At 41.5% G+C, this 26084-nt stretch overlaps 1 protein-coding gene across 1 annotated transcript in view; it reads right to left on the bottom strand.

Annotated features, from left to right (window-relative positions):
- SYNE1 (spectrin repeat containing nuclear envelope protein 1) overlaps positions 1-26084 on the bottom strand; it is a 314290-nt gene that overhangs the window by 90199 nt on the left and 198007 nt on the right. Inside the window, 12 exon segments of the mRNA XM_066615722.1 lie at positions 1677-1810; positions 1993-2163; positions 5039-5194; positions 13474-13629; positions 14951-15127; positions 16002-16151; positions 17634-17816; positions 19337-19469; positions 20393-20589; positions 21308-21439; positions 23612-23785; positions 24328-24528. Coding sequence (XP_066471819.1) covers positions 1677-1810; positions 1993-2163; positions 5039-5194; positions 13474-13629; positions 14951-15127; positions 16002-16151; positions 17634-17816; positions 19337-19469; positions 20393-20589; positions 21308-21439; positions 23612-23785; positions 24328-24528 — 1964 coding nt within the window.

The raw sequence follows: 26084 nt of genomic DNA on the forward strand, positions 1-26084 counted from the left end.
GAGGTGGGCACACAGCATGCCAGGAGGCAAGACTGTTTAAAATTTCAGGGTTCTGGGGAAAAAGCGAAAGTGGGAAGAAAGGGAGACTGGGCTGGAAGACAGACGAAGGCTTCACTACTCAGTCAGCAGGCTTCACTACTCAGTCAGCAGCATGTGCTGTGCCTGGAGCAAGCAGCACTCATTGTGCCTTCAATTGAAGGTTCCAGGTGAGGGGAGACCTCTGAAGGCACAGGTCAGCCATCAAACCCACTTGCAGTGGAGGAGCTCATCTCCCACCTAAGAAACACTCTTGACTGATACCTCAGAGCCCAATCCTATGCATGTCTACTCAGGCGTTAGTTCCATTAGAGTCAATGGGGCTAACTCCTAGGAAAGTGTGGATAGGATTGGGCTGTCAGTTGATGTTGCATGCCTATACAGAGCTCACTCTGAAAATTTTTTAAAGGTTTGTCTGGGAACATAAACCAGAGACGTTTCTTGGGCTTCCAATAAAATAGTTCCAAAAATGGGGGGGGGGGGGAACTGACACATTATTAACCACTACTGCAGTCTGTAGACCAGGAGGACCTGCTGCGACTGTACCTGGTCCTCCTGGATAACAAGTACTGAGTGTGAAGTTGGGCCAGACTTTTAATACATCAGGAGATGTATTAAATTACAATCACAATATTTCAGTGAACAATATTTGTCCAAGGAGGAATTTTAGGTGATTTTATTTATGAAAATGTCTGAATTAGAGAATCTCAGGAAATAGGTTTTTCCTAGATAGTTTAATTTTTAAAAATAAAAAATAAATTATGGCAAGTTATTTTTGGGGTGGGGGAGAAGGGGTCTAATTTTACCTCACCAGAAGTTTTTCACCCCACTACTTATCTCAACCCTGATTTCTTGGTTGAAGAGCAGAACTGCAGAAATTATGGGGGGGGGGGGGGAAGCATGGGGAAAAAATGTCCCCTGTGAAAGTTGGTGAAAGGAATCACAATCTGTGTATGTCCAAACCAAGAACTATCGTGCCTTGAGAAAGACTAAGCTTCAGAAGGAAATTCCAGTCAGTTTTTACAGGCAAAGACTGCTGAGATTTCTGATGATTATCAGCACAGGAGGAAAAACTGACAAAGCTTGTGCCATAAAGAAAGCCCGGGATTATGATGAATGTGGGGTTGCAAAACCCATGAAACCCACAGATGTGACTAATGGATGTATTTCCCATGGAATAAGTGCACAGCTGGTTTGGGTCTAAATGGTGCAATCCTTTTTTCTAACTGAATCCAATAAAACTTATTTTGTCTGACATACGTAAGATTGCACTGTAACATGGCGAAATTCTGCATTATACCACTTCTGATTGCAGGACCATATGTCTGAATGTTGACCCTGTATAAAAAATCCACTCTGAACATAATAAGCTAGCTAGCATATTAGAGGAGAATAAAGGTTAGGATTAACTTCTCAGTGTGTCCTTAAACCCTGCTGCTTTCAAGGGAATTCATTCCAAACAGGTGTGTTAACAGGAGCATAGTTTAATTGGACTTGGATATCAACTTTTCATCACACTTTTGAAACTGGTGGCATAGTTTCAAACAAAAAATGACTTACCTCTTGTCTATTTCATACCAATTAGAGATTGACAGCTGTTGTATGTTTTACTAAAAGCACATTAGGAAGTATTTCTGTACCTCATAGTCACTTCTTTCAAAGTGTTGTTAAGTGTTTCTGTAACAGGCGGGTGACACTCTTTCAGTAACTGATTGGTCACTGACCCAAATTTCTGTAAACTATGCTCCTGTTTTTCTAGTTCATCCTGCAAGTTCTGTACAAAGAAAAGGAATTTAAAACAGAAATTTTTTTAGTTTTTTTTAGTTTTTAGAACAAGTTTTAGAATACTGATCGTAAGAAAGATTTTAAAATTCATTTCAAAGACTGTAAAGATGACAGTATTGAAAAGCTGACTAAAGCCTAAAATTATAAAGATTTTGATGCCAAATATCTTACTTGAAGGTTATCTACTTGAACTTTGATGGCTTCCAAGGATCCTGTAAGGAGATGAAAGCGAGACAAAGAGTATCTAGCTTCCATCAGGTAGCTATTCAGTTCTTCGTAAGATGCTTTGTAAATGCTCCACTGATCAAGGACAGATTGCAACAATATCTTCAGCTGGCCAACCTAACCAAAGAGAAATACAACAAAACCCTCATAAATATTGAAAAAATGAGTGCCCCGTTTGCTGTCTGTTTAAATCAGGGTTTTCTAGACTCTGTCCTGCTGGCTGGATCTGGTGCCCTGCCTAATCCCTTCTCCACATGAACGGTGCTTACTCTTCCGTGCGGGAGCCTCCTGTTTGCGCCACAGATCGCCTCAAACTTTGTGCTTGCCAGCTGCTTCCTTGGTCTTTTGCCCCAGCAGGATTTGCACCCAGATTTCCAGGCATGCATGACTGGTTGGCACGAAGGGGCACAAAGGGGTTAGTGGGAGCGATCTGTGCCATGAATGGGAGGCCCCCAGGTGGAATGATAAGTGCCTTCCATACTGGGGAAAGGCACGCAGTGGTCTCCGGCACACAGTGGTCTCCACTTTGGAGACCTCTGGTTTAAATCATTTTAAACAAAGGGTAACTATGTCAGATTCTTTGTCATTTCCTCGATAGTCCAAAAACTTCCTTAATGAGAAATGAGATTATTTTGACATATACAACATATACAACAGTAGTTTTTCCCCCCTCCTATTTCTTTATTTTGTATTATTTCCATTATTCATTGGTACCAGAAAATTCTTATTCTCCAGGTCAGTCTTTCAACTGCATGTTAGGTAATTAATATTCACTATTGGCAGACATTAAATATACAGTGATGCCTCGCAAGACGAATGCCTCGCGCAACGAAAAACTTGCAAGACGAAAGCGTTTTGCGATTTTTTTGGTGACTCGCAAGACGAATTTTTCTATGGCCGTGCTTCACAAGACGAATTTTTTTGCATTTTTTTTTGTTTTGGTTTGTTTTAAATCGCACAACCGTTAATACCCAGGATGCATTGAAGGTTTGTGCTTGAAATTTTTGAAATCCTCTGTACAGTATGTATGCCTTTAAAGAGCACTTAATAAACACTTTGTTAACCAAATTTGACTTTGTTCTGACTTTTTTTGCCCATAGGAACGCATTAATTAAATTTCAATGCATTCCTATGGGAAACTGTGCTTCGCAAGACAAAATTTTCACAATACGAAACAACCCGTGGAATGAATTAATTTCGTCTTGCGAGGCATCACTGTATAATGGATTCTTCAGTAACACAAAATGTTTTGCGAACAGTGTTGACTTTTAAGCAACCAGTATGCATATATAATTAACTGATTTTAAAGGACTATAACATTTATGAAAATATTTGTAAATACTGTGACCCTTACAAGCCAATCCGATTCTCCTCCCCAATCTCTGCTGATGCAGCAGTGCCAAAAAGGATTGGGCTGACCATAAGCAAGATTACAGAATCTTGCACAGACTTTGTGAGTGATGTTGAAGGTAAAAGGACCATAATCTCAACCCAACCTGAACATCAAAGACCAAAGGTAGCTAAAAGCTAGGCTCTCTGTTAATAGCTATATTCAGAGGTGATTTACCAATTGAGAATGTACAAATACAGTGAGTGAAGTGAATATAGAGTCATGCTTGCCATTACACATACAATATAATGTGTTTGTGAGTCTGATGCATATCTTGTATGCATAATTCCTCAAATTCTGTTATCCTTATTTTGTTTCAAGATAAAGTACAGAAGCGATACAAAGATAATATGAGAAAAATGACACAGTAGAAAAACACTTTTCTTTATATTAAAAAAGATAATATAATTACAAAAACTTTCCAACTCATGACAGAACCCAGGATTTTCTATTGCGAGCTCTCATAAATTCTGCTATCTTTGTCATCCACTGGATTTGGAGGAAAGCAGGAATCTACTGCATAGTTGGTATGGATGTGTGTAAGTACACATTAATCATATGCATGTTAATGTGCATGTAGGTGCATCTGTATTCCTTCAGTCATACAACACCCAAGTATGTGAATGAGTAGTCAATGTCTGGATATGGGAAGAGTAAGTAACATCCCAGGTAATAATAACACAATAAACCGTTCCATAAAGAGAACACCACACATCAAATTCCATATGAACAGGCTGAAGATACACTGCAGTGACTCTAGAGTGTCCTTTCAGCGACAATCCCATATACTCTGAACTAGATGGAAGCATCTTTCATCTAACAAACTTCACATAGTTTGGGATGTGAAAAGAAAAACAGTGAGGCACAGCTCTTAATTATCCTTTTACAATAACATGTCCTTCCAAGGCCATAAATATCCTGCTTATCAGCAACTCTGTTGTTACTTCATATATCTATGGTCCCCTGCTTGCTCATGTCCTTAGAACAGGGGTGCCCAAACCCCGGCCCTGGGGCCACTTGAGGCCCTCGAGGTCTCTCAATGCGGCCCTCAGGGAGCCCACAGTCTCCAATGAGCCTCTGGCCCTCCGGAAACTTGCTGGAGCCCACACTGGCCTGACGCAACTGCTCTCAGCGTGAGGGCGACTGTTTGACCTCTCATGTGAGCTGTGGGCTTCCCCCACTGCTTGCTGTTTCATGACTGTGATGCAGTAGTGGCAGCAAAGGAAAGGCTAGCCTTGCTTTGTGCAAGGCCTTTTATAGGCCTTGAGCTATTTCACGACCTTCATTCATTCATATAAGTTCATCTTTAATATATTCATTTATGTAAACTTATGTAAATTTATTCAAATTTTAAATGTAAATTAATTCTTTCCCCCCCCGGCCCCCGACACAGTGTCAGAGAGATGATGTGGCCCTCCTGCCAAAAACTTTGGACACCCCTGCCTTAGAAGATACCTTACTAGTAAAAAAACAAACTCCCTTACACCCCCAGAATTTCATGAGGCTTTTGGTGCCCTGCAACCCCTTGAATTCTGTGTCCCTCTTTCTCACACCCAGTTGCATGAAACTCCTCTTCTCATTTTTGCAGTCATACTTGCTCACCATGTGGTCCAAATTGGCCCAGGAATGGTTTAGCTTGAGAAGTGTGTCCATGACAATAGCTGCGACTTCTTCTTTTTTATTTTGTATCAAGGAAAGTCCACTCTGTTCTACTTTTTCAACTTCCTTCTCCTTTGCTTTTATTTGCTCTTCTAGTTCCTGAAAGAAATACACATTCCCATGTGGATTGTTTTAACGATAGTTTTCAAACATTTTCAAACAAAAATTTACTAACTGTTTCTTACAAATATTTCACACTGTAAAGTATCATCACCTTCATTGTAATCTGTTACTTAAATAGTATATTAAGTGGGCGAAATGCTTTAGGCTGCAATCCTAAACATACTTACCTGCGAGTAAGATCCATTGACCAAAATGGAACAAAATTAGTCTTGTGAGGACAAAAGGAGGGGAGCAGCTATGTACAACACCCTGATCTCCTTTGAAGAAGGGCAGTATAAAAATGTGAAAAGTAAGTAAATAAATAAATAAGGGCCTAATCCTATACAGTTTTCCAGTGCTGGTGCAGCCATGTCAGTGGGGCATGCACTGCATTCTGTGGTGGGGAGGCAGTCACAGAGGCCTCCTTAAAGTATGGGAACATTTGTTCCCTTACCTTGGGGTGGCATTGTGGCTACATTGGTGCAGGAAAATTGGATAGGATTGGGTCCTAAGTAAGTAATAGAGTGTCAAGGTAAGTAGGTATCTGATTATGCAGAGTAAACATCTTGCCTTGAAAATGAAAAATAATCTTCCCTCTTATACTTGGTGTAATCCAGTACATTTTAATTACTGTCTGTTTGTGACTTTCCGGTATGAGTTTTAACAACTGAAAATGAAGCCAACATGTTTTTCTAACTGCTTTTTCTTAGTGGATACATTATTTTATTTTATTTTTTAAAAACCAAACTTTTGTCCTCCTTTAACATTTAATTTTGGAATAGTTTAATGGTTTTCTTTTAGATTTACAATTTAAATATGTTTCAACCATTTTCACAGAATTCGTAACAGTTGTATTGCTGAAGTCTGCAACAAAGTGCTTAAGTAAATATATATAAATAAAATTTTAACTGGCACAAGATAAAAAAGACAGAAATATTCCAGGATCCAAAAATACTAGCTGAGGAAAAACCGCTATCCTTCCAATCTCATAACTCAATTAAAGTGTCTTGCTTTCTTCTGATTTATTGTGGAAAATGAGATTGCCCTTATTGCTTAAGGAAAATTGAATCTCAGTCGTCATATGTTAATGCATGAATTGCAACTTTTGCATTAGTTTACCTAGGTAAACTGTCGTGTCTAAAGCCCTAAAAAAATTATTAAAAAGCAATTTAATGGTTAAAGACACTACAGAGTCTCTGACATATAAAATGACCCTCAAAGGGAATAAACCGAATCAAGGTTTGTGTGCTTGTGAAGTGCTAGATGCATCAAACCAGAACAAGCAGCCAATTCTAGCCAATGTTCCAGCCCCAACGCAGTTGCAATGCAGCAAGTTGCAACGCAGTTGCAATGAGGCAAGGGAAGAAACATTCAGTTACTGCAAAGAGGCTTCCATAACTGAAAGCAGGTGTCCACCACCACCACCACCACCAGAGCAGGTGTCTTGTTGGTACAGCTGCATCACATCAGCACTGGAAAGTTGGTTAGGACTGGGTTGAAAGTTACATCTAATGATTCAAGCACAGTCTATGACTACACACCTTTCTGGGGTAAATTTTGCTGTCTTTGTGAACACATTAATGATGTTCCCGTGCTACTGTAGTTGGTACCATTTTCCCCTTTCTTTGCCCTCATTAGTCCTGATTTCATTTGTCTACACCGCCATTATCCACAGATTGTGCTGACCCCTGCAATTCTGTCAACATCATCATAACATGATATCACACACAATCATATACAAAACCACATAGGTAGCCACAACCAGTTGAGTTAAATGCCTTGCGGGCAAATGGGGACAGGGACTGCATAGGAGAAGTGAGTAGTGGCACTGAAAAGCATCTGTAGCAAGGAGAACAACAGTGCACCAAACACAGAAGTTTAGTGAGATCAGTGTTTATGGTAACTTATATGGCTGCACTGTATGTTCTACTTTCAAAGTGATACAGAGATTAGAGCCTATTCGGCTCTGGCCTCTCTTAAATCACAGTGATGGCATAGTACTTGAAGGTATCCAACTTCTTGAAATTTTTCTCAGAAAAAAAAAATTTGAAAATCCCAAATACAGACAACCCACTTATTAATCTTTCACCAACAATCACAGACACAGTGCTGAATTTGTAAAATCAGTTCAAATCAATGCTGTAGTGAATGTTTGTAAAGTGTGATTTTCACTATGAACGTGCCATTTTGGAAGGAGCAGAAAATGTTCCCAGACGCCCACCCCATATTCACTCTTTTGTACTGTGTGTATTTTGAAGTAAAAAGGAATGGTTCACATTGACAAGACAATGGGGACAATACTCCTTTGCACAGAGATGAGCATCTGATATCCAAACCCCCTCCCCCATCCACTCAGTTTCAGTTCAGGATTAGTGCAGGCTGGCAAGATTTTTTTAACCATGTAATTTCAAAAATAAATTAGTAACTGTTATCAAATTTTCCACATGATCTCACTAAGACTGGATAACAGGCAGCCTGTTTGTTGAAATTATATGAACACAACTACAGTTATCATTACCAGGATGAAAATTAGAAGAAGTTATCAACTAAGACCAAATCCTAACCAACTTTCCCACTCTTACATAGCTGTGCCAAATGGGCATGTGCTGCAGAGCGCTCCTCTAGGTAAGGGTGTTACCAAAAGAGAGTGTTTGTTCCCTTACCTTAGAGCTGCATTGCCCTTATCTCTGTGCTGGAAAGTTGGTTAGAATTGCACCCTAACCATTTTTGGTAGGCAGAACTTGGAACATTTACCTAGTTGGGCATGATTTCATCTTTCATTTTTATAAAAATAAACTTGCTGTCTGGCTTCTTTCAAAATGGGATCAAGCTTAAGATAGCTGTTCATTAATGCTATTAGATGAACCCCTGCACCACACATACTTTTTTTACTCATTTCAAACATGACAGAAATTTTGAAACTCTTGAGAACCAACCTCTTGCTAACACTGTGGTCTAGATCAGGGGTGTCCAAAGTTTTTGGCAGGAGGGCCACATCATCTCTCTGACACTGTGTTGGGGGCCAGGGGAAAAAAGAGTGAATTTACATTTCAAATTTGAATAAATTTACATAAATGAATATACTAGAGGTGGAACTTATATGAAAGAATAAAGGTCTTGCAATAGCTCAAGGCCTATAAAAGACCTTGCACAAAGCAAGGCCAGCCTTTCCTTTGCTGCTGCTGCTGCATCACAGATGTGAAACAGCAAGCAGTGGAGGGAGCCCTCATCCCACAGCTAATGCGAGAGGTCAAACAGTCGCCCTCACGCTGAGAGCAGTTGCGTCAGGCCAGTGTGGGCTCCAGCCAGTTTCCGGAGGGCCAGAGGCTCATTGGAGACTGGGGTCCCCCTGAGGGCTGCACTGGGAGTCCTCGAGGGCCGCCCCAGGGCCAGGGTTTGGGCACCCATGGTCTAGACCACAAGGGAGTTGGGAGCACTGTAAGAGTGTGCGGGAGAGGGGGGGAAGGTAGTGGCATGATCCCCAGGATGAGAGGGGGAGTCTTACTTACCTGAAACCAGCACTGCAGTCCTGGGGAGCCAGGGGAGCCCTCCGCAGGGCTCCTCGTGCCTGCAAAAGTCTTAAAAAAAAGACACAAACCAGGCACTTTTGGGTTTTGTGAGGAACCAGAAGTGCCTGCATTTTTTTTCTTTTTTTAGATTTTTGCAGGCACAGGGAGCTGCCCCAGGACTGCACTGCTGGCTGCAGGTAAGTTTAAAAAAAAAACCCTCTCATGCCTGGCAGCAGTGCTATCCTTAAAGGGGCAGGGACAAGTGCTTCCTTGGCTTGTGTGTCACAGCCCATCAGTTTGGGAACCACTGGTCTAGACTCTTCTCTTTAGTATTTGGAGATCTGGAATGTTTTCATTCAAAATAATATTAAAGATTAAATGCAGTCCTTGAAAGAAGTGCTAGTTTTCAAGGCATAGAATACAGTCTAATGGCACACAGGAGAAGTTCAGGGTAAAATCTGTGATATTTCAGGGTGGTCTGAAATCTAGATGAAAGCTAAGGAAAGGAATGTGTTATCAATATGAATGGAATAATCAGGGGTGGTGTTGAGTCAGGACCTGACACATCTGCCAATTGCTGCCAGGCACTGTAAATTCAAATAAATCATGGCCCTGTTTCTTCCAAGAATTGTGTTTTGTGGGAAGGGTGATACCTGGGCAATTCAGGGTGGTCTGGAATCTAGATGACAGCCAAGGAATGGAGTACGTTATCAGCATGAATGAAATAATCAGAGAATCTATTGCCATGCTGAGTTCAGCAAGTGGGCCATGTCAAGATGAAAACAGAACAAATGCAACAGCTTAGTCAGTTCAGGGGTCCAGGAAGGAGAGAAATGCAAGCACATAAAAGGAGGAATCAAGAACATTCAGGGCCAAGAAATACTTTGTCAGTGTCACCAAAATGCTTTCACAGAATGTGGTGGCAGGGGCTGTTGTCCCCTTTCCTCCCAAAAAAGGGTTTGATGAATACTTTAGGATCACTATTGTGATGAGCCAAGTGTATGGTCTATTGCTCAGGAGACTAAGGGCCCAATCCTATCCAACTTTCCAGCGCAGCTGCAGCTGCAGTGCAGCTCCAAGGCAAGGGAACAAATGTTCTCTTACCTTGTAGAGGCATCCATAACTCCCCTCCCAACACAGAATCCAGCGCAAATCCCATTGGCACAGCTACACTACGGCTGGAAAGTTGGATAGGATTTGGCCCTAAGTTCTTTCATTCCTGGCAGCATCAGGCTATCTCACCACTCCTACTGGTGCTGGTCTAGGCCTAGATCAGGGGTGTCCATATTTTTTGCAGGAGGGCCACTTCATCTTTCTGACACAGTGTTGGGACCCAGGAAAAAAAAGAGTGAATTTACATTTCAAATTTGAATAAATTTACATAAATGAATACATTAGAGATGGAACTTATATAAATGAATGAATGTCTTGCAATAGCTCATGACCTTTAAAAGGACTTGAAAAAGCAGGGCCGGCCTTTCCTTTGCTGCTACTGCTGCATCACAGACATGAAACAGCAAACAGTGGAGGGAGCCCTCATCCCACAGCTCACACAAGAGGTCAAAGAGTTGGCCATCACACTGAGAGCAGTTGCGTTGGGCGAGTGTGGGCTCCAGCAAATCTCCAGAGGACCAGAGCTCATTGGAGACTGGGGGCTCCCAGTGGGCTGGATTGGGAGTTCTCAAGGGCCGCAAGTGGCCCCAGGGCCAGGGTTTGGGTACCCCTGACCTAGATCATGCATAGTTGCTCACCTGACAGACTCAGACATCAGGTAAGGATACTCAGAAAACACTTATCTTACAAAAGATGTGGAATGGTGGCATCACCAGACAAAATTTCTATATGGTAAAAATGAAAGATGCTCTTGACTTCAGCTCTCTAAGACTGACTGTTGAATATTGTTTGGGAGGGCCATTTCATGAGAGGTTGAAGTGATCAATTCCCCTTGTTGGGAAGTGCAAGCCTCAAATAACTTTGAGTTAGAAAAGTGTAGCTAGATGTGTTAGGTATGTTACTATTGTGCGTATATTGGCTTTTACCACCTTAAGATTGCTTGTATTTTACCCTAACCTCATCCCCTCAATCTTTTCCTCTCTGCATTTTGTTCTGAATAAAATCCTGTTTAATCTAATCACTGTCTGGCCACTTGGAACCAGGACAGAGCTTTGCCATTGCCTTGGGAAGACTACTGGACTAGCACCCTACCAGGGACATACCAGAGAGGTGAGATAAGACTGGATGCTCTGTTTGGCCATCCCCAGCATGGCTCTTCTATAAAAAAAACTTACCAATCTGGTAGCAGAATACAGATATTTCTCAATATTTGGGAACATCAAGTTCAAGACACAATTAGAGAAATGAAGAATGTGGTTTTTAAATTTCATGGTCATTACCGCCTTTTGCCACATAAAGCTTCTCATAAATTATGTGAACAATAACTTCCAGTTCAAAAATGGATCATTTGCAAATGGTATAAATACAGGAAAAGAAAGATATTTTTCAAATGAATCATATGATTACTCTCAAATCAATCTAGGTCTTCCATGAAAATTGTTGGCATGAGAACTGCAAAATGTGAAAATAGCCTAAGAAACACTGGCAGGAAACAAGAAACTTTTTATGTCTACAACAGGGGTGTGAAACATAAGGCCCATGGGCTGGATATGGCCCATGGAAGCTCTTTATCTGGCCCTCATGATAACTGGGCTCTCCCACTGCTGCAATTTCACCAGCGCCTCTTCTGCTTTGGGATGGACAGAAAGAGGCCTCAGAAGGCAAGGAATGCTGTAGAGGAAGGGGCAGACCAAGAGGGGTGAGAGAGGAAAACACTGGAGAGCCCAGTTGCCACGCAGGCAATAGCATAGCTAATGATCGTGTAGCCCAGTGCCAAGTTCAAAGTGTTGCCCCGGAAGTGATGTCACAACCGGAAGTGACATCATGCCCGGGCTTTTAAAAAAGTGAAATTGGGAGGAACCCACCTCCTCCCCACAGTAGATCACCACCCACTCGCTCTGCTGTCTCCCCTCAGTCAGTGGCATAGCTAAGGCGTATATTTGCTACCTGGGGTCAAAGAAGATTTTGTAGCCCCCCTGCATGACAAAATCAAATTTAATTAAGTAAATAAATAAAAAGTTATTGGTTCCATGCTGTATCACAATAACATCTCATTGGCACTCAGAACAATCCGTCTCATAGGACAGTTTGGAGTTAATTAAATCCACTTTTTGTTCCACAAGGCAGTTGTGTTTTCATTTTCTGGTTAATTGGTCATAACTTTTGATAGAATACAGATATTCCAGTGTGGTTTATTGCACTGCATTCTGCATTAAATTACCTTTCTAATGATATATAACATGATGGTATTATTCATACATACCAAGATTTTCACAATTTTGGTCACTAGTGTCAAGGTCAGCTTGTTGCTCCCCTAAAGCTTGATGCCTGGTGCAACTGCTACCCCCTGTACCCCCTTCGCTATGCCACTGCACGCAGACTGCCAATTCATCAGTTCTGTTTCTGCTGAGGCATCACTTCATAGAGCAACTCTCAGCTACAGAGCTGCAGTGAAGTGATGCCTCAACAGAAGCAGCACTGCTGAAAGGGTGGCCTATGTGATAATTGGGCTCTCTCATATCTTGAAAACATGATCAATTTTTGCATATTTTCTCTTTTGTCATTTGCAGTGAATGAGTTCCTAATTTCTGGCTATCACCCGCTCAGAGACATCACTTCCTGCATAATGATGCAACTTTTGGTACTCAGCAGGTCCATGAACGCTGTTTGACCCAGTGTATGAAATGGGTTTGACACCCATGGTAGCAGGTAGAGTTATATTTACATATTGTGAATGAAAACCAGTCATACATGCCATGTTACAGGTGAAATAGTAAATTCCAAGAGCTCCTACGGATCAGAAAGAGTACATGAGATTCTTAGAGCACAATCCTAAAGGAGAGCTTGGCCAGCGCAAGTCCCTTGCTGGCCTGTTGTGCTTGGATCTGTGTCACCTCTTCTGGTGGCGTAGATCCAAATAGACCCACTGGGGTCGTTGCAGGTCTCCCCAGGGTAAGGGGAATTTTTTCCCCTTGCCTCGGGCTGAGCCTCAGCCAGCCCCAAACTTGCGCCAAATACAGTGCAGGCCTGCCAGCCTGTCTGTTCCACCGCAAGTTAGGTTTGTGCTGCCCAGGTGGAGATGCTATAGCTAATGAAAATGAACAAAGTGCAGGAACTAAAAAAAAATTATTTAATAACAGCAGAAGCATGTTTACTCAGAAGTAAGCTCCATTGTGTTCTATAGGGATTACTCCAAGATAAGTATCCAAAGGATTGCAGCCTAAAACCCTTTAACAATGTATATTGTTCTAGTTTTGCAGTCATAGTATATAGTATAATGTAGCATTCCTGTGGGAAGGGTCAACAAAGTATGACTTTTTCTTTCTCAAAAACTTTAATTCAGAGCACAGTGGGCCCTTGGTATCCATGCAGGATCTGTTCTAGAAACTCCCATGGACAGCGAATTCTGCAGATAGTGAAATGCATGTGCTGGGGGGGGGTCGGCAAATCACCTTCAGGAGGCCTTCTGAGGCATGGGGAGACCACATGCAGCCTCCTCACGCTTCAGAAGACCTCCTGGATGCAACTGTAAGGTGCTCTGAGGCCTCCAGCCATGGGCTTGGCATCCACGGATATTCAAATAGAGGGCCCACTATAGTTCTATTCTGCTCATTTGAACTATACAGGAGTAGCTGCTTTGCAACACAACACTACCTGACATTCTTTCAAGGTGTTCTGAACAGAAGCCTGGTCTCCAATTCTTTGCTGTTTCTTCAGTCTTTTTTCTTGAGTTTCAAACCAAGTTTTCAGGCACTGAACATTGTTTTCATATTCTGTCCAGGATTCCAGAAAACCTTCCAACAACTGAATCTGCAAACATACATGCATATTTGCCACATAATTATTCCACATAATGCACGCTTTTAAGGTAACTATTTCAACTACTAGCAATCCTTTCTTAAATTCAGCATACTGAACAGTCAAAATGTGGGCTTTATTGAAGCATCTGCCTCTCCACTATCAGACACAGGATAATGGACTAGGTGAAACTCTAGATCCAGCAGGGCTCTTCTTATATTCATTTTAAGTGATCCCTATTGCTGCAAAAATGGTTCACCTTTAGGCCCAAACATTTTGATGTTCTCCTTTGCATTTATGTTTGCAATTCACTATTTATGGGGCAAGTAGTGCTTAGCCTTAAACCAGTCTTGGATTAGAAGCCAGTATTTCCACATCAGAGAATGTGGCAGGCCTTTTTGGCAGAAGTGGATATCTGCAATTTTCTTTTATCAGATATTGAGCAAGGCAGGCCAGTAAATTTCACAATGCTTACGCTATATAAGTAGCACAAACTATATAAGGGCACAATCCAAACCTTGAGTTCAGCCGGTCCAAGTCCCTTGGGCTGGGCTGGGAGGGTTGCAAACGTGCCGAAAAGCATGTTTGCACCTCCTCAAGGGGAAGCCAGGTCGGCGCTCCGAGAATCCGCGGCCTGCAGAGGCTGACAGAAGCCTCCGTGCCGGCTTCCCCTTCACCGCTTGTGTTGGCTCACCTGCGCCGACACAAGCGGAAAAGGTAGGCATGGGGGGGGGCGAGGAGGAGGAGGGAGGGAGGCGTTCCTGGGCAGGGGGAGGGAGGGTGATGGGTGGCCCTGGGGACAGGTGGGTGAGGAGAAGGAGGCTGGGCTGGGATCTGGAAGTTATGCTGGATCCCAACCGCCATTCCCAGGGAGAATGGAGCAGCTTCAAGTCTCTCCGCTCTCCTTGGATTTGTGCCACCTCAGGAGGTGGTGCAAGTCCGAGGAGACCCATTGTGGCCAGCAGCCCATAGCCAGAGGTAAGGGGGAAAGTTTCCCCTTGCCTCTCGCTAAGCCGCTGTTGGCCACAATCCTGCGCTGGATACAGTGCAAGCCTCCTGGCTTGCCTGTTCCAGTGCAAGTTAGGATTGTGCCCTAACTCTATCTTTATTTAAAGACATTCAGAATTTGTCTTTCCTTCTGATATACAAGTATGATTTTACACAGCAGCCTAAGATTCCTAGAGTTTTATACCAGCCAAAATAAACAATCACTACAGTACAGTTATTCTTCTTTCTTTTGGTGTAGAACTTGAATTAGTATGAAGATGCCATTCTCATCAAGTGTTTCTGCTCTGGCTCTTCTTTTCAAACACTTTAAGACCTGGTTCTTTACCTTTTCTGTTATCAGACCCTGCAGGACTTGCCAACGCCTGTTCATCACTCCAAGTTGTTCTGCAAAGTCAGTCTTGTCACTGCGTTTACTCTCCACATCTTGACTGCTAATCTGTAGTACTGATTGATTAACGAAGTCCACAGTTAACTGTTTGCAGTTTACGTCAATCTTAAAACCCTAGCAAAGAGGATAAAGAAGAGCATTTTTGTACTTATTTCAGCATATCAATTTTTTTTATAAGATGTAAATACTATTATACCTCCTTTGCCAAAATCGTGATCATAATGTCTAAACAATGGTTTTGGGAAACATAGCTCCATGAAATGAACTGGAACAAGCATGATAACTTCCATGACCCAAAAGGATGCATTGTTAAGATACTGAATGGTGGGACACATTGAAGAAAAAAGACTGAAAGTTAACAGGTGTGCATCAGTCTTTTTCAAGAGTAAGGTCCCTGCTAGAGAGGCCCATGAAAATATGACAAGGTATGAGCATATAATTTCATTGGAAGGACAGATGCTGAAGCTGAAGCTTATATACTTTGGTCATCTCATGAGAAGGAGAACTCTTTAGAAAAGACCCCGAGTTTGGGAAAAATTGAAGGCAAAAGGAGAAGTGGATGGCAGAGATGGTTAGATAGTATCACAATGAACATGAATTTGGACACACTCTGGAAGTCAGTGGTAGAGAGGGGGGCCTGGTGTGCTGTGGTCCATGGGGTCACGAAGAGTCGGACATGACTTAACGACAACAGTGTGCATATTATAATCCAATTTCACCTAGAACAAAATACTGTGTTCCAATTACTGCCTAATATTTTATCTAGTGTACTTAAATCAGTGGCATCTGTACAACAGTAGTTTCAAATCCAGTGGAAATGCTTGAAATTCACAAAATCATGTTATTTATAAAGGCAAAAGTATCTATGATTCAATCACTCCCATTCTAAGGCATTTGTGTATAGAAATGCGAGACACAGTTCTACAATTACATCAACCTATCCAAGTGCTTATATTTAATATTTTCTCAATCATTTCCAATTAATTACCTTATACTTCTGAAGATAGTTCTGAATAGCTTTATGTCCCACTACATTTTTTATGCTTTCCTCATCCTCAGAAATGACATTTTCCATCAATGAGACCCAGCTCATGACTTCTGTGATGGCATGGCGAGAAGGAAGCTTATCCATTTGGAGCTGCAAAGGATTTAGATTAAAGGAATCCAAACAGCAAAATCCATGAAAGAATAGGCTATTTACTAATAGGCTTTAAAAAAAAAAAAAAAAGCCTTGGGACACAACAGTGATATGGAACAAATATGTACATTTCTGACTAAAAATATCCAGAAAAGGATTCTTCGTGGACAGGTTTGCATTTTAGATAAGTGATTAACCTTTTCGGACCTTTGAAACATCTGTACTAAAATCTGGGGTCTATAATTGAACACAGTATACTGATGCTTTGCCAGTGCTGGGTAGGGTAACATTATTTCTTTATTAATCTTGGATATGACACTCCTGATGACACAGCCTACATTATGGCAACCTGGCAACCAGCCTCAGGTTGTGATCATATTAATGCGGAAGTAAAGCCAATTGAAATAAATGCAAATTATTTCCAAGGAAACATGGCAGGAGCAGGCTGTCTGCATCACACTGTTGTCTCCACTTAGCACAACGCATGTGTTACCAGAGCAGCAGATTATTGCTTCCACACAGTCCAGCCCCACAAGTTTTACAAAGATGTGTAAATGAGTTTCACATCAGCTGACTGAAGAGTACAGTTTCTGTTTTCTACACCACCACTTCTACTGCTTGGGGACTGACAACATATGAAATTGATAATGTATGAATAAGCTCTTTGCTGTAGATTATAATTCTTAGAGCTTCCTAGTAGCATTGGTGCTTAGCCAGGTACCTGCTTCCCAGTGCCAGAGCACCCCAATGCTAATGCAGGCAATTAAACATTATCAGACCCTGTGTGCTGAACCTATATAATGTGTGCAGGGACATTTTACAACTGGCTTGTTGTAAAAAAAAAAAAAAAGGAGAAAGGGAAGCAAAAGGATGGGTAAAAATTATCTTCCTAAAGTGCTGGAGTTGGCATGGAGTTTCTGGGATGGCTTATGTTATAAAGTCCGTCCCCCCCCCCCAAACAGGTGTACACTTTAATCTAACTTCATTCTGCATCCTGCTTTGGGGGGGGGCAGTCCTGGAGGTCTTCTCCAGATAAGAGAACATTTGTTCCCTTGTTCAGGAGGTTCAGGAGTAAGCCTCCAATGCTGTGGTGGGTCAACTCAGACTTATGACAGTGATTTTGCTGATACAAGTCCAAGTGGACCCAAGAAGGTAGATTGAGGCCTGAAAGGGGAATAGCACTGCTGCCACTGACACCACCCCCTTCCTGGCCTTGACAGACCCCCTCGCCACCCCAGTCCTGGTCTTGTACCTCCCCCTCCACACCATTCACTGCCTTGTTCCTCCCCTTCCCCACCCCAACTTGCTGGCACTAAGACTTCTTTGCAGGACACTGGTGTGCAACAGCAGCACAGCTGCACAGAATGGGGGACTGTCTTCTGCAACCACTTTAAAGCATGCTGCACTGCCACAATATAAGTTCTGGTGGCACAGCAGGCCCATAGACTGGGGCCTCAGTGAAACAACTAGAATCTGACTTACCTGATGCAGCTTTTCTTGCACTATAGGAATTTGTATGAGCAGTTCTGTCCACTGATTGTCAATCTGAGATAGTCCTGCCCGCAATGCTGCAGTATCTACTTTTTTCAGCCTGAGGAGTTGATTTCCAGTGCTTAAAACTGCAGATTTCTGGGATGACTTGGCATCAACTTCCTTTGAAAATTCCTGAAAAGATTGCCATTTGAAGCAAATTTCGTTTCAAAAAAATTGCTATTCTGTATTATGAATTAAAATGTCTTTAAAATGGTACTATGTTGCACAGTAAAAATTAAGTAAAGTTGGTGAGAGCACCAAAGTAAAAATTAACGCAATATTTTAATACCACATAAAAAGCTATTTAGGGTCCAATCCTATCCAACTTTCCAGGACCAATGCAGCCCCAAGGTAAGGGAACAAACATTTCCTTACTTTGTGGAGGCTTTCAAGACTGCCTCCTCACAGCAGGATGCAGCACGTGTTACACTGACATGGCTACATCAGCACTGAAAAGTTGGATAGGAGTGGGCCCTTAGCTGGCAAGGAGCATATATTCTGCATAAAACAGTCTGTATTGGTTTGATTACCTGCTGGTAGTTAGAAAAACAAATCAAACCAAGATGTTGTACACCCTACCTACAAATTAAAGCTTTATAACACATTTCTGCAACTGAAACTGCAATGAAGATTGCATTATGAGAGAGCATCCTCAGTTAGCTATCAGAAAAACCAGGAAATGGTTTAGGAAACACCAGGAAATGGTTCAGATATCACAAAGAGCCATTTTTAATTTTATGCAACAGTAGCTGATTAACCAAACTGGGACCTCCAAGTAACTGTGGTTTATTTCTGGCTAACAGGCTAGGACTAACTATAATCTAAATTTACAGTTTGAAGTTGATTCGTCAACCACAATTAGTTGTAACAATGGTTTTGTGACTTGAGAAAATGAGAATCTTGCCTTGTTTCAGTGGTTTTGCCTTTGTAGCACTGGTGCCTTGAGAGAGATGCAACCCTAGATCAGTAGGGAACAAGATATGCTGTACATGGGCTACAGCACATATTAGAGCCTAATCTCTGGCAGTGAAGAAGGCCTTTTCTTTGTCACCATTGTGTTCATACAGTGCCATACAGCTGAGCTTTTCCATGTAGTGTGGGTTTATGGCATATAGCCCCTCAAGGGTATTGAAGACTGTTCAGGGGCTTGCTGTGATGAGTTTACTAAACACTTCATGTATACCCAGTGCTCTCTACTTTCCATCAAATATTAAGGAGGGAGGTGAGATCCTAGAGCAGCTGGGAACTGAATGGGGGTTAATAAGCTGAAATTAAATAATAAAAAAAAAGAGATCCTCTTGGTCTAAAAATCTACAATGCAGGTGCTAAGGTTACTGACCCATTCGGAATAGGGTTGCATTCCCTTTAGAGGAGCAAGTGCCTGGCTTGGGAGTTCTCCTGGAACCACAGTTATTCCTGGATCATCAGGTGGCAGCTGAGTTCCAGGGGACTTTTGCCCGGATTTGGCTGGTACACCAGCTACAACCATACCCGAGTTAGTCAGACTTGAACACAATGGTCTATGCTTTGGCAACATCTCAGTTAGGCTACTATAATGCAATGTGGGGTTGACATTGAAGATGAACCAGAAAGTGCAGATTCTTTCTGACATCTGAGCCAGTCCAATGGTTCAAATTCTCATTCAGACTTACCAGAAAGGCATTCAGGTGATCTCTGACCATTTCCAGTTCTTGAGGAACTGTTACTGATTGCTGGGTCCAGAACTCCAACTGATCCATTGCTGTCTGGAGCCAATGAATCAGCTCAGCTGATTCACTTTGATATCTATGAGAAGCACAAACAACAGTCAAACTTCAGGTCTTGATTCAAAAATTATGCAATATTAGTCTCTCATAAATTGAGTTTTTCAGATATAAAAGTTTTCCAATTAAAAAAAAATATCAAAACAGGAATATTTGAAAGTTGATGCATTACATGTTTTTTGTTTACAGTTATAATGATTTGCACATAACTGATTAACAGCCCAATCCTGAGCTGCCCAGGGCATGCAGCTGCAGGTAAAGGTGTTCGTGTAGGGCGCGAGCCCCACACGAACACCTTGGATCCAGTGAAATGGAGCTCCAAGGGACTCGCCTCCGTCCCTCCCCCGGCACGCCTTTCCCCTCGGCTGGGGGAAGGTGCAGATGCCCATCCTCCTACCAAGCCCCCCCCCGTGCAAATGGCCCCCTCGCCCCCTCTGTCAGCTGAGTGACTGCAGAGATAAGACGAGGGGACATTCTCGAGTTTGGGCGCACAAATCTATTGCCGTATAGGCAAGTATCTACGGTAGATTACAAATTATTGTGCATATATTCTTAAAGTAAAACAAGACTTTCTCAGAATATGTAATTTGTGAATTTTAGTTTTACAAGTTGATGCAAGATGTGTCTCATTAGCATATAAGTACTTAGCATGCAGAATGTCAACTGTTATATGCTGATGTAATGTTAGAAAAAATTATTTATGTTGCTGGTGTTGGACATGGGTATATTTCCAAAAAATATTTATAATACATAATTTTTAAAATACATGTTCTTAATATATGGTACCTCAAGAGAGAGGTCAGAACCTATTAATTGGTATAGTTGAAGGCTATAGCACTAATTTTCCAGGAATCCAAATCTAAACATTATATAAAGGCAAAATCTGATGAAATGTAAAAATGTTCAAGCATTTAGTCCATCCTTATTCAGTTTCTTTGGCACTACCTTGTCCAGTGTTTAAGTATAGTTTCCAGTCTGTGCAGTTCTCTGGCAACCTTGCTGGTATTATTTAACCAATGCTCCCCAAGCTGGCTTAGCTGTGTTTCCAATTCTGAACAGGTGACCGAGAATAGTAGCCTTTTCCCATCATCCAATACTTGGTAAAGTTTGGGCTGGTATTCTGTAAGGCTAGATTTCAGATGCTGTAATGACAAAAGAAATGACAAAGGACTGTTCTACCTCAGTGTGACCTTTTTTCCTAACTAGTGAATTACAAAATCTAACTTGAAAACTCTTACAGTAATTAAAGAATATGTCCTGACATTTACATATGGATATTAAAAGACACTTGTGTTTTCCACATCTATAGTGTAATGATTGCAAGGTCTAAATTCTAAAGTCTAAATTACTGCCTAGAATGAAAATTTGATTTAAAAATAAGTCTCTTCCACTTTCTGTCCTCCAAGGATGACATTCACATGTGCACACAATGAATGAGATGCTCAAATTACGTACAGAGTGTCAAGTGTGAAACCTTCTTTATAAAACCTAGCAGGCAAGAAACAGTCAGATAATCATTTTAATATTGTGTTTTGCACATGTGATTGGGTTGATAATTCAGATGACTGAATGTTGCCAATGATCTCACTTTCCAAAATGTGCACAGCCCCTCCCAACCCCATCTTGGTTCCTCAGCCAATCTCCTCAGAGTCAGCCAAACATCACTTGGGGGGGGGGGGTCAAATGGCTCTAGTCTAGTAGGCTTTTCTTATGTTGCTGTTGGAGGTGGAAAAGAGCAAAGTCCCATTAGACTGCACAAGGAGCTGCCAGTAATGCATGTAACACAGCATTACAGATGAACTGAGAAATAGTTTAGATGATAGTGTCAGTGACAACAATCCAAAAACCCGCTGTAATTACCTGATAAAGTGCAATTCGTTCAGCAAGCCTCTCCTCAGACTCCTCTACCAAACCCACACTAGGAATGCTCATTTCAACAGTCTCCAGCTGCCTTGTGAGCTCCTGATAATCCTCATCCAGATGTGTCCAAGTCTGTAAAATGCATTTAAAGGCTGAATTGGTTTTTCAGGGGCCTCCACATATCTTTTCAAAGGAAAATGATACAGGACGGAACTGACAGAAATAGGACAACTCAAATAATTTTTGTAGACATTTGCAACTATATTTTTTCATGTTAAAAGCTTGCTTAACTTACCCCTTGTTAAGTGGCCCATTTGGTTAACTGGCAGCTTTGTCCACCTGAGGCCACAGGTGGAGGTGCCAGTTAACAAAGTTTGTTGCTTAACAAACTGTCAGTTAACAAGTCATCTGCCCACCTTTCAGGACCCTCTCTCACTTACCAGACAGGTTTCCTTCTGCAGTCCTGCTCCACTTTCCTTCTTTATGAGATCCCTGCTTAGGAAGTAGAGAATCTCCATTCTTAGAGGGCCCTCTTGAGGAAGGAAGGTCGAGTTGCACTACAGAATGAGCCTTGTCCAGTAAGTGACAGGATAAGGAGGGTTTTTTTTAAAGGATTGTAAATACTTTGTTAACCAGCATATTGGGTTAACCAGCAACCCCCATGGATATTGGTTAACAAAACCTTTACTGTGCTTACCAATATGGTTTGATTATCTGAACTTTCCAAGTTTTGTAGGGAAGAGTATACACAACTCTGGGGTAGGGAAAACTACATTATGAATAGTATGCTTTAGTAAACAGAAAACAAATCTGTTGACTCAAAATCAGTTGTGTCACACTGTACAGATGTACATGAGGTGAATATCTGACTAAATGCTGCCAGTGGAAAGGAAACCACACAGGTACTCCTTTGTTTTATGTCAAGCACTCACAGACTCACTCACCCTCTGCCTTCATAGGCAGCAGTCACTTCACTGGGATAAAAAAAAAAAGTTAATGCCACTTTAAGAATAATAGTGCTAGATAACTGGAATTGCAATTCTATCTATGCTTACCCTTACCACAAGTAAGTGCCACCAAATTCAAGAGGGCATAATTCTCAGTAGACATGCATAGAATTAGAGGTTCCAATCCTATCCAACTTTCTAGTGCTGCTGCAGCCGCAAATAAGGAAACAAATGTTCCCTTACCTGGAGGAGGCCTCTGTGACTGCTCCCCTACTGCAGGATGCAGCATGTGCCTTAATGGCATGGCTGCACCATTGCTGGAATATTGAATAGGATTTGCCCCCCAGTTACCTTAAAAGTGGAATTAGTGCTATTTTCTCATCAACATAAGAGAGTGCTGTTGGCCTTGTAAACACACACACTGTGTATTAGATTATTTATTATCAATGCAAATATTTGGTATGATGCTTGACAATGTAAACATTAATGCAAGTTATTTTAAAACAATAAAATGTTTGAAGGCCCCTTCTGATAATACATATTTTCAATATCAATACATTTGTAATGTGAAAACTGCCAGAACATGTAGTCTTCCTGTGTTGTGAAGATAACATCAGTAGTATCCAGTAACATGGGAGGAGTTTACAATGTCACCACACCCAGAAACTGGGGTAACACTGGTGCTGAAAGCATAGTCTCCTACAACATACCATAAAAACATAAGAAGAGCCCTGCTGGATCAGGCCCAATGGCCCATCATGTCCCAAGGCATGACATCATTAGATCAAACCAAGCTTGCTGCAAAGGTAACGTCAAGTAGACCCCTATGTTGTAACTAAAAGTTACACAAATGCATGCAACAAAATTTTAAAAACAGCTTTTATTGCAGAAATGCCACTTTTGCAAGTGGTGAATTTTAAGTACAGGAGTGACAGAGGGGAGTGCTTCACCCTTTTCTTTCCTGCAGTTTTCTTCCTGCAATGCCACTCTATGCTGCTTTCTCTTGCACACTTATTCTCACAAATGAGCATCTCGAATTTTGTGTGTGTGTGTATTTGTGTGTGGGTGGCTGGGTGGGCATGGAGTTGGGAAGTAGCTTGTGTGGAGAGCTGCCAAAAAGCAGGGGCCAGATAAAGGATTAAGCACCTTTTCCTCCCTTACCACTTCTAAAACTTGCACCCTCCAAAGTAGCATTTCTGTAACAAAAACAGCTATTAGAATTTTGTTACACACATCTGCATTTAACATTTAGTTAGCTCTTTATACTGTTATATCTTATTGCATCACTGGTAAATTGTGTTGAGTGAAATACACTTAAAAATTACCCATTTCTAGAAAATGTAAAAAACATTCTTACCTCTAGAACATATTCCAACTCTACTCCCCTCTTATGAGCTTGTTTTAACACAGCAGAGGCTTGTCCCATTAGTTCTCCATGTGACTGAGTTTCCTTTACAAGGGCAAAACTGCATATCTTCCTGAAAAGTGTTTCTGTCAAAATCATGTGTGACTCTAGTCCCTGAAAATACTCCTGAGAGATGAAAAAGCATCAATATTTTAGACAACTCAATCAAACATTTCAAGACTGCACAAAGTCAGATGAAAGTAAACAAAGATATAGGGCACAATCCTATACTTCAGAGCAATGCAGCTCTGAAGTAAGAGAACAAATATTCCCTTACTTTGAGGAGACCTCCGTGAGTGCCCCACAACTGTAGGATGCAGTACATGTCCCATTGGCACCGCTATGCCAGTGCTGGAAAGCACTGACATAAGGGGTTAGGATTGCACCCATGGACTTCTTGAATATTTCTATACAAGTCAATTTGTAATTGCAACTGACTACCATGATTATTTTTCTACAATTTACTCATATAAAAAGTAGCAATGTCTTTACCAGGATTTTGTCTCAAATTATTCCAAGGGACACTAAATTACATCCACACTGACAATCTCTTTCCAAAATCAAGAGGAGGACAGGAAAGTTACCAAAACCATGATGGTAATGGAAGAACAAGCTCTCTGTGATAAATTAAATAGAGGTATTTTAATCAATTAAATTATTGTTTTTACCTTGTGCTTGTCCAAAAGCATTTGGACTTCCTCTTTGGAGGAAACAATCATTTTCTGATCAATTGCCATCTTTTCTTTGCCAGTTTCAATCAGGTCAGCCAAATCTTGCAATGCTTGTTCATACTGGCACTTAAGAGCCAGATTCTGGTTCAGTCCGCTGCGTCGGGATCCAATGATCATGATCAATTCATCATACATATCCTGGCATGGGGGGAAAAAGCAACAGCTATGATCTTCCTGCCAATCACAGAGAAAGCCCACAAAGAGATTAAGTACCACAGATTTTGTCAACTCATTCTTCCAACCTTGCTATTTTAACAAGTAAGTAGACTGAAAATCTGCATGGACACAGGCTAATGGACAAAGCAGGCACATCTTGCTCATTTGATTAACAGTCTTGAGTTCTAAGGTTTTCTAATGATAAAAACATAAGAACATTACTGATGGACATAATTTATACATAAGAATTTATTTAAGACCAAAATGAAATGTGACTTGTAGTTATATGTATTTCCTCTATACAATTTTTTAAAAACTATAAGCAGCTTCAGAAGGCCTCGAGTTTGAGTACATGGAGGGAAGAAGACTGCTAAATCCTTCAAGTTGTCCTCCAAATGGTGTTTTCACCCCATAGGAAAAAATATCATTAACCTAAATATTTTCCCTGTAGGTGTAAAGGCAACTCAGGTGAAGGTGAAAATGGCTCGAGGAAAAAATGTGAAGCAGCTCTCCCCACGCATTCCTTTGCTTAAAATTGCAGGATTATGAGGTTGCTTTTGGTGAAACAAAAATAAAGGAAGATGAAACTGTCACAACTAGGGCCTACAGTAGCTCCCCTGAGCACCAAAACAACCACACACAACAAGGCATACTGAATCCTATTATCAATTGCAGTGTTGACCTTCATATACTGCATTTGTTGTGTAAAGCTACTATAAATACTATACTTTCCCACCCTGACCAGCATCTGTGCTAAGGGATCAAAAATAAAACTCCTATTCCCCCAGCAGCCTGTGCGATGCAGCGGTGCCAACGGACCAGATAGCTGGTCATTTTTACTTACCTCCCTGTAAGCTGCTTGGATGCCAATAGGTCTCTCCTCAAACCTGGCATATGTCTGAGGAGCTTTGGAAGTGTGTCAGTCAGGAAAAGGAGGATAAGATCCTGGCATGTGCTGGTGCTGCCAAGATCCTACCTCTCTCACCCCTAGTTTGACCTACTCCCTGCTCCAGTTCTCTGCCCCACCACCTTACCTGCTCTGATTGGGCTTCTGGGAGCTGCTGGCACATGCACAGAGCCTCCAGCAATTTATACTGGTGGCTCTGAAGTGCACAACAGGAGTGCATCTTCTGTGCTGGGGCTTATGGCAGCAGACAGATCATGCAGACCCATTGCCATAGGCCTTGAACAGGGCCATAAATTTGCCAGACAGGAAGCTCTGTCCTCAATCTCTAATTCCAAGGTTATTTTCAATTGCACTGTGGAATAGTTATCATCTGTTTTGTTCACTGAGCTCAACACAGAATTTTTCCAATCTCTAGCAAGTTTTGCAGTCCTGAATTCTGAAATGAAATTGCCTGAAGGTAGATACCTTCAGTGAGCTGTTGAATAGCTGTAAAAACCTAGTTGCAGCTGAGTCTTGGATGGTTAACCTTCAAAATTCCATAGGGAGGGGCCACAGTTTTGTGGTGGAACTCGTGTTTGTATAAATATATTAAAATGTTATTTGACAGTAGATTTAAGTATGACATAAAAAG

Source organism: Tiliqua scincoides, chromosome 1 (genome assembly GCF_035046505.1).
Source record: "Tiliqua scincoides isolate rTilSci1 chromosome 1, rTilSci1.hap2, whole genome shotgun sequence".
NCBI classification, from domain to species: Eukaryota; Metazoa; Chordata; class Lepidosauria; order Squamata; family Scincidae; genus Tiliqua; species Tiliqua scincoides.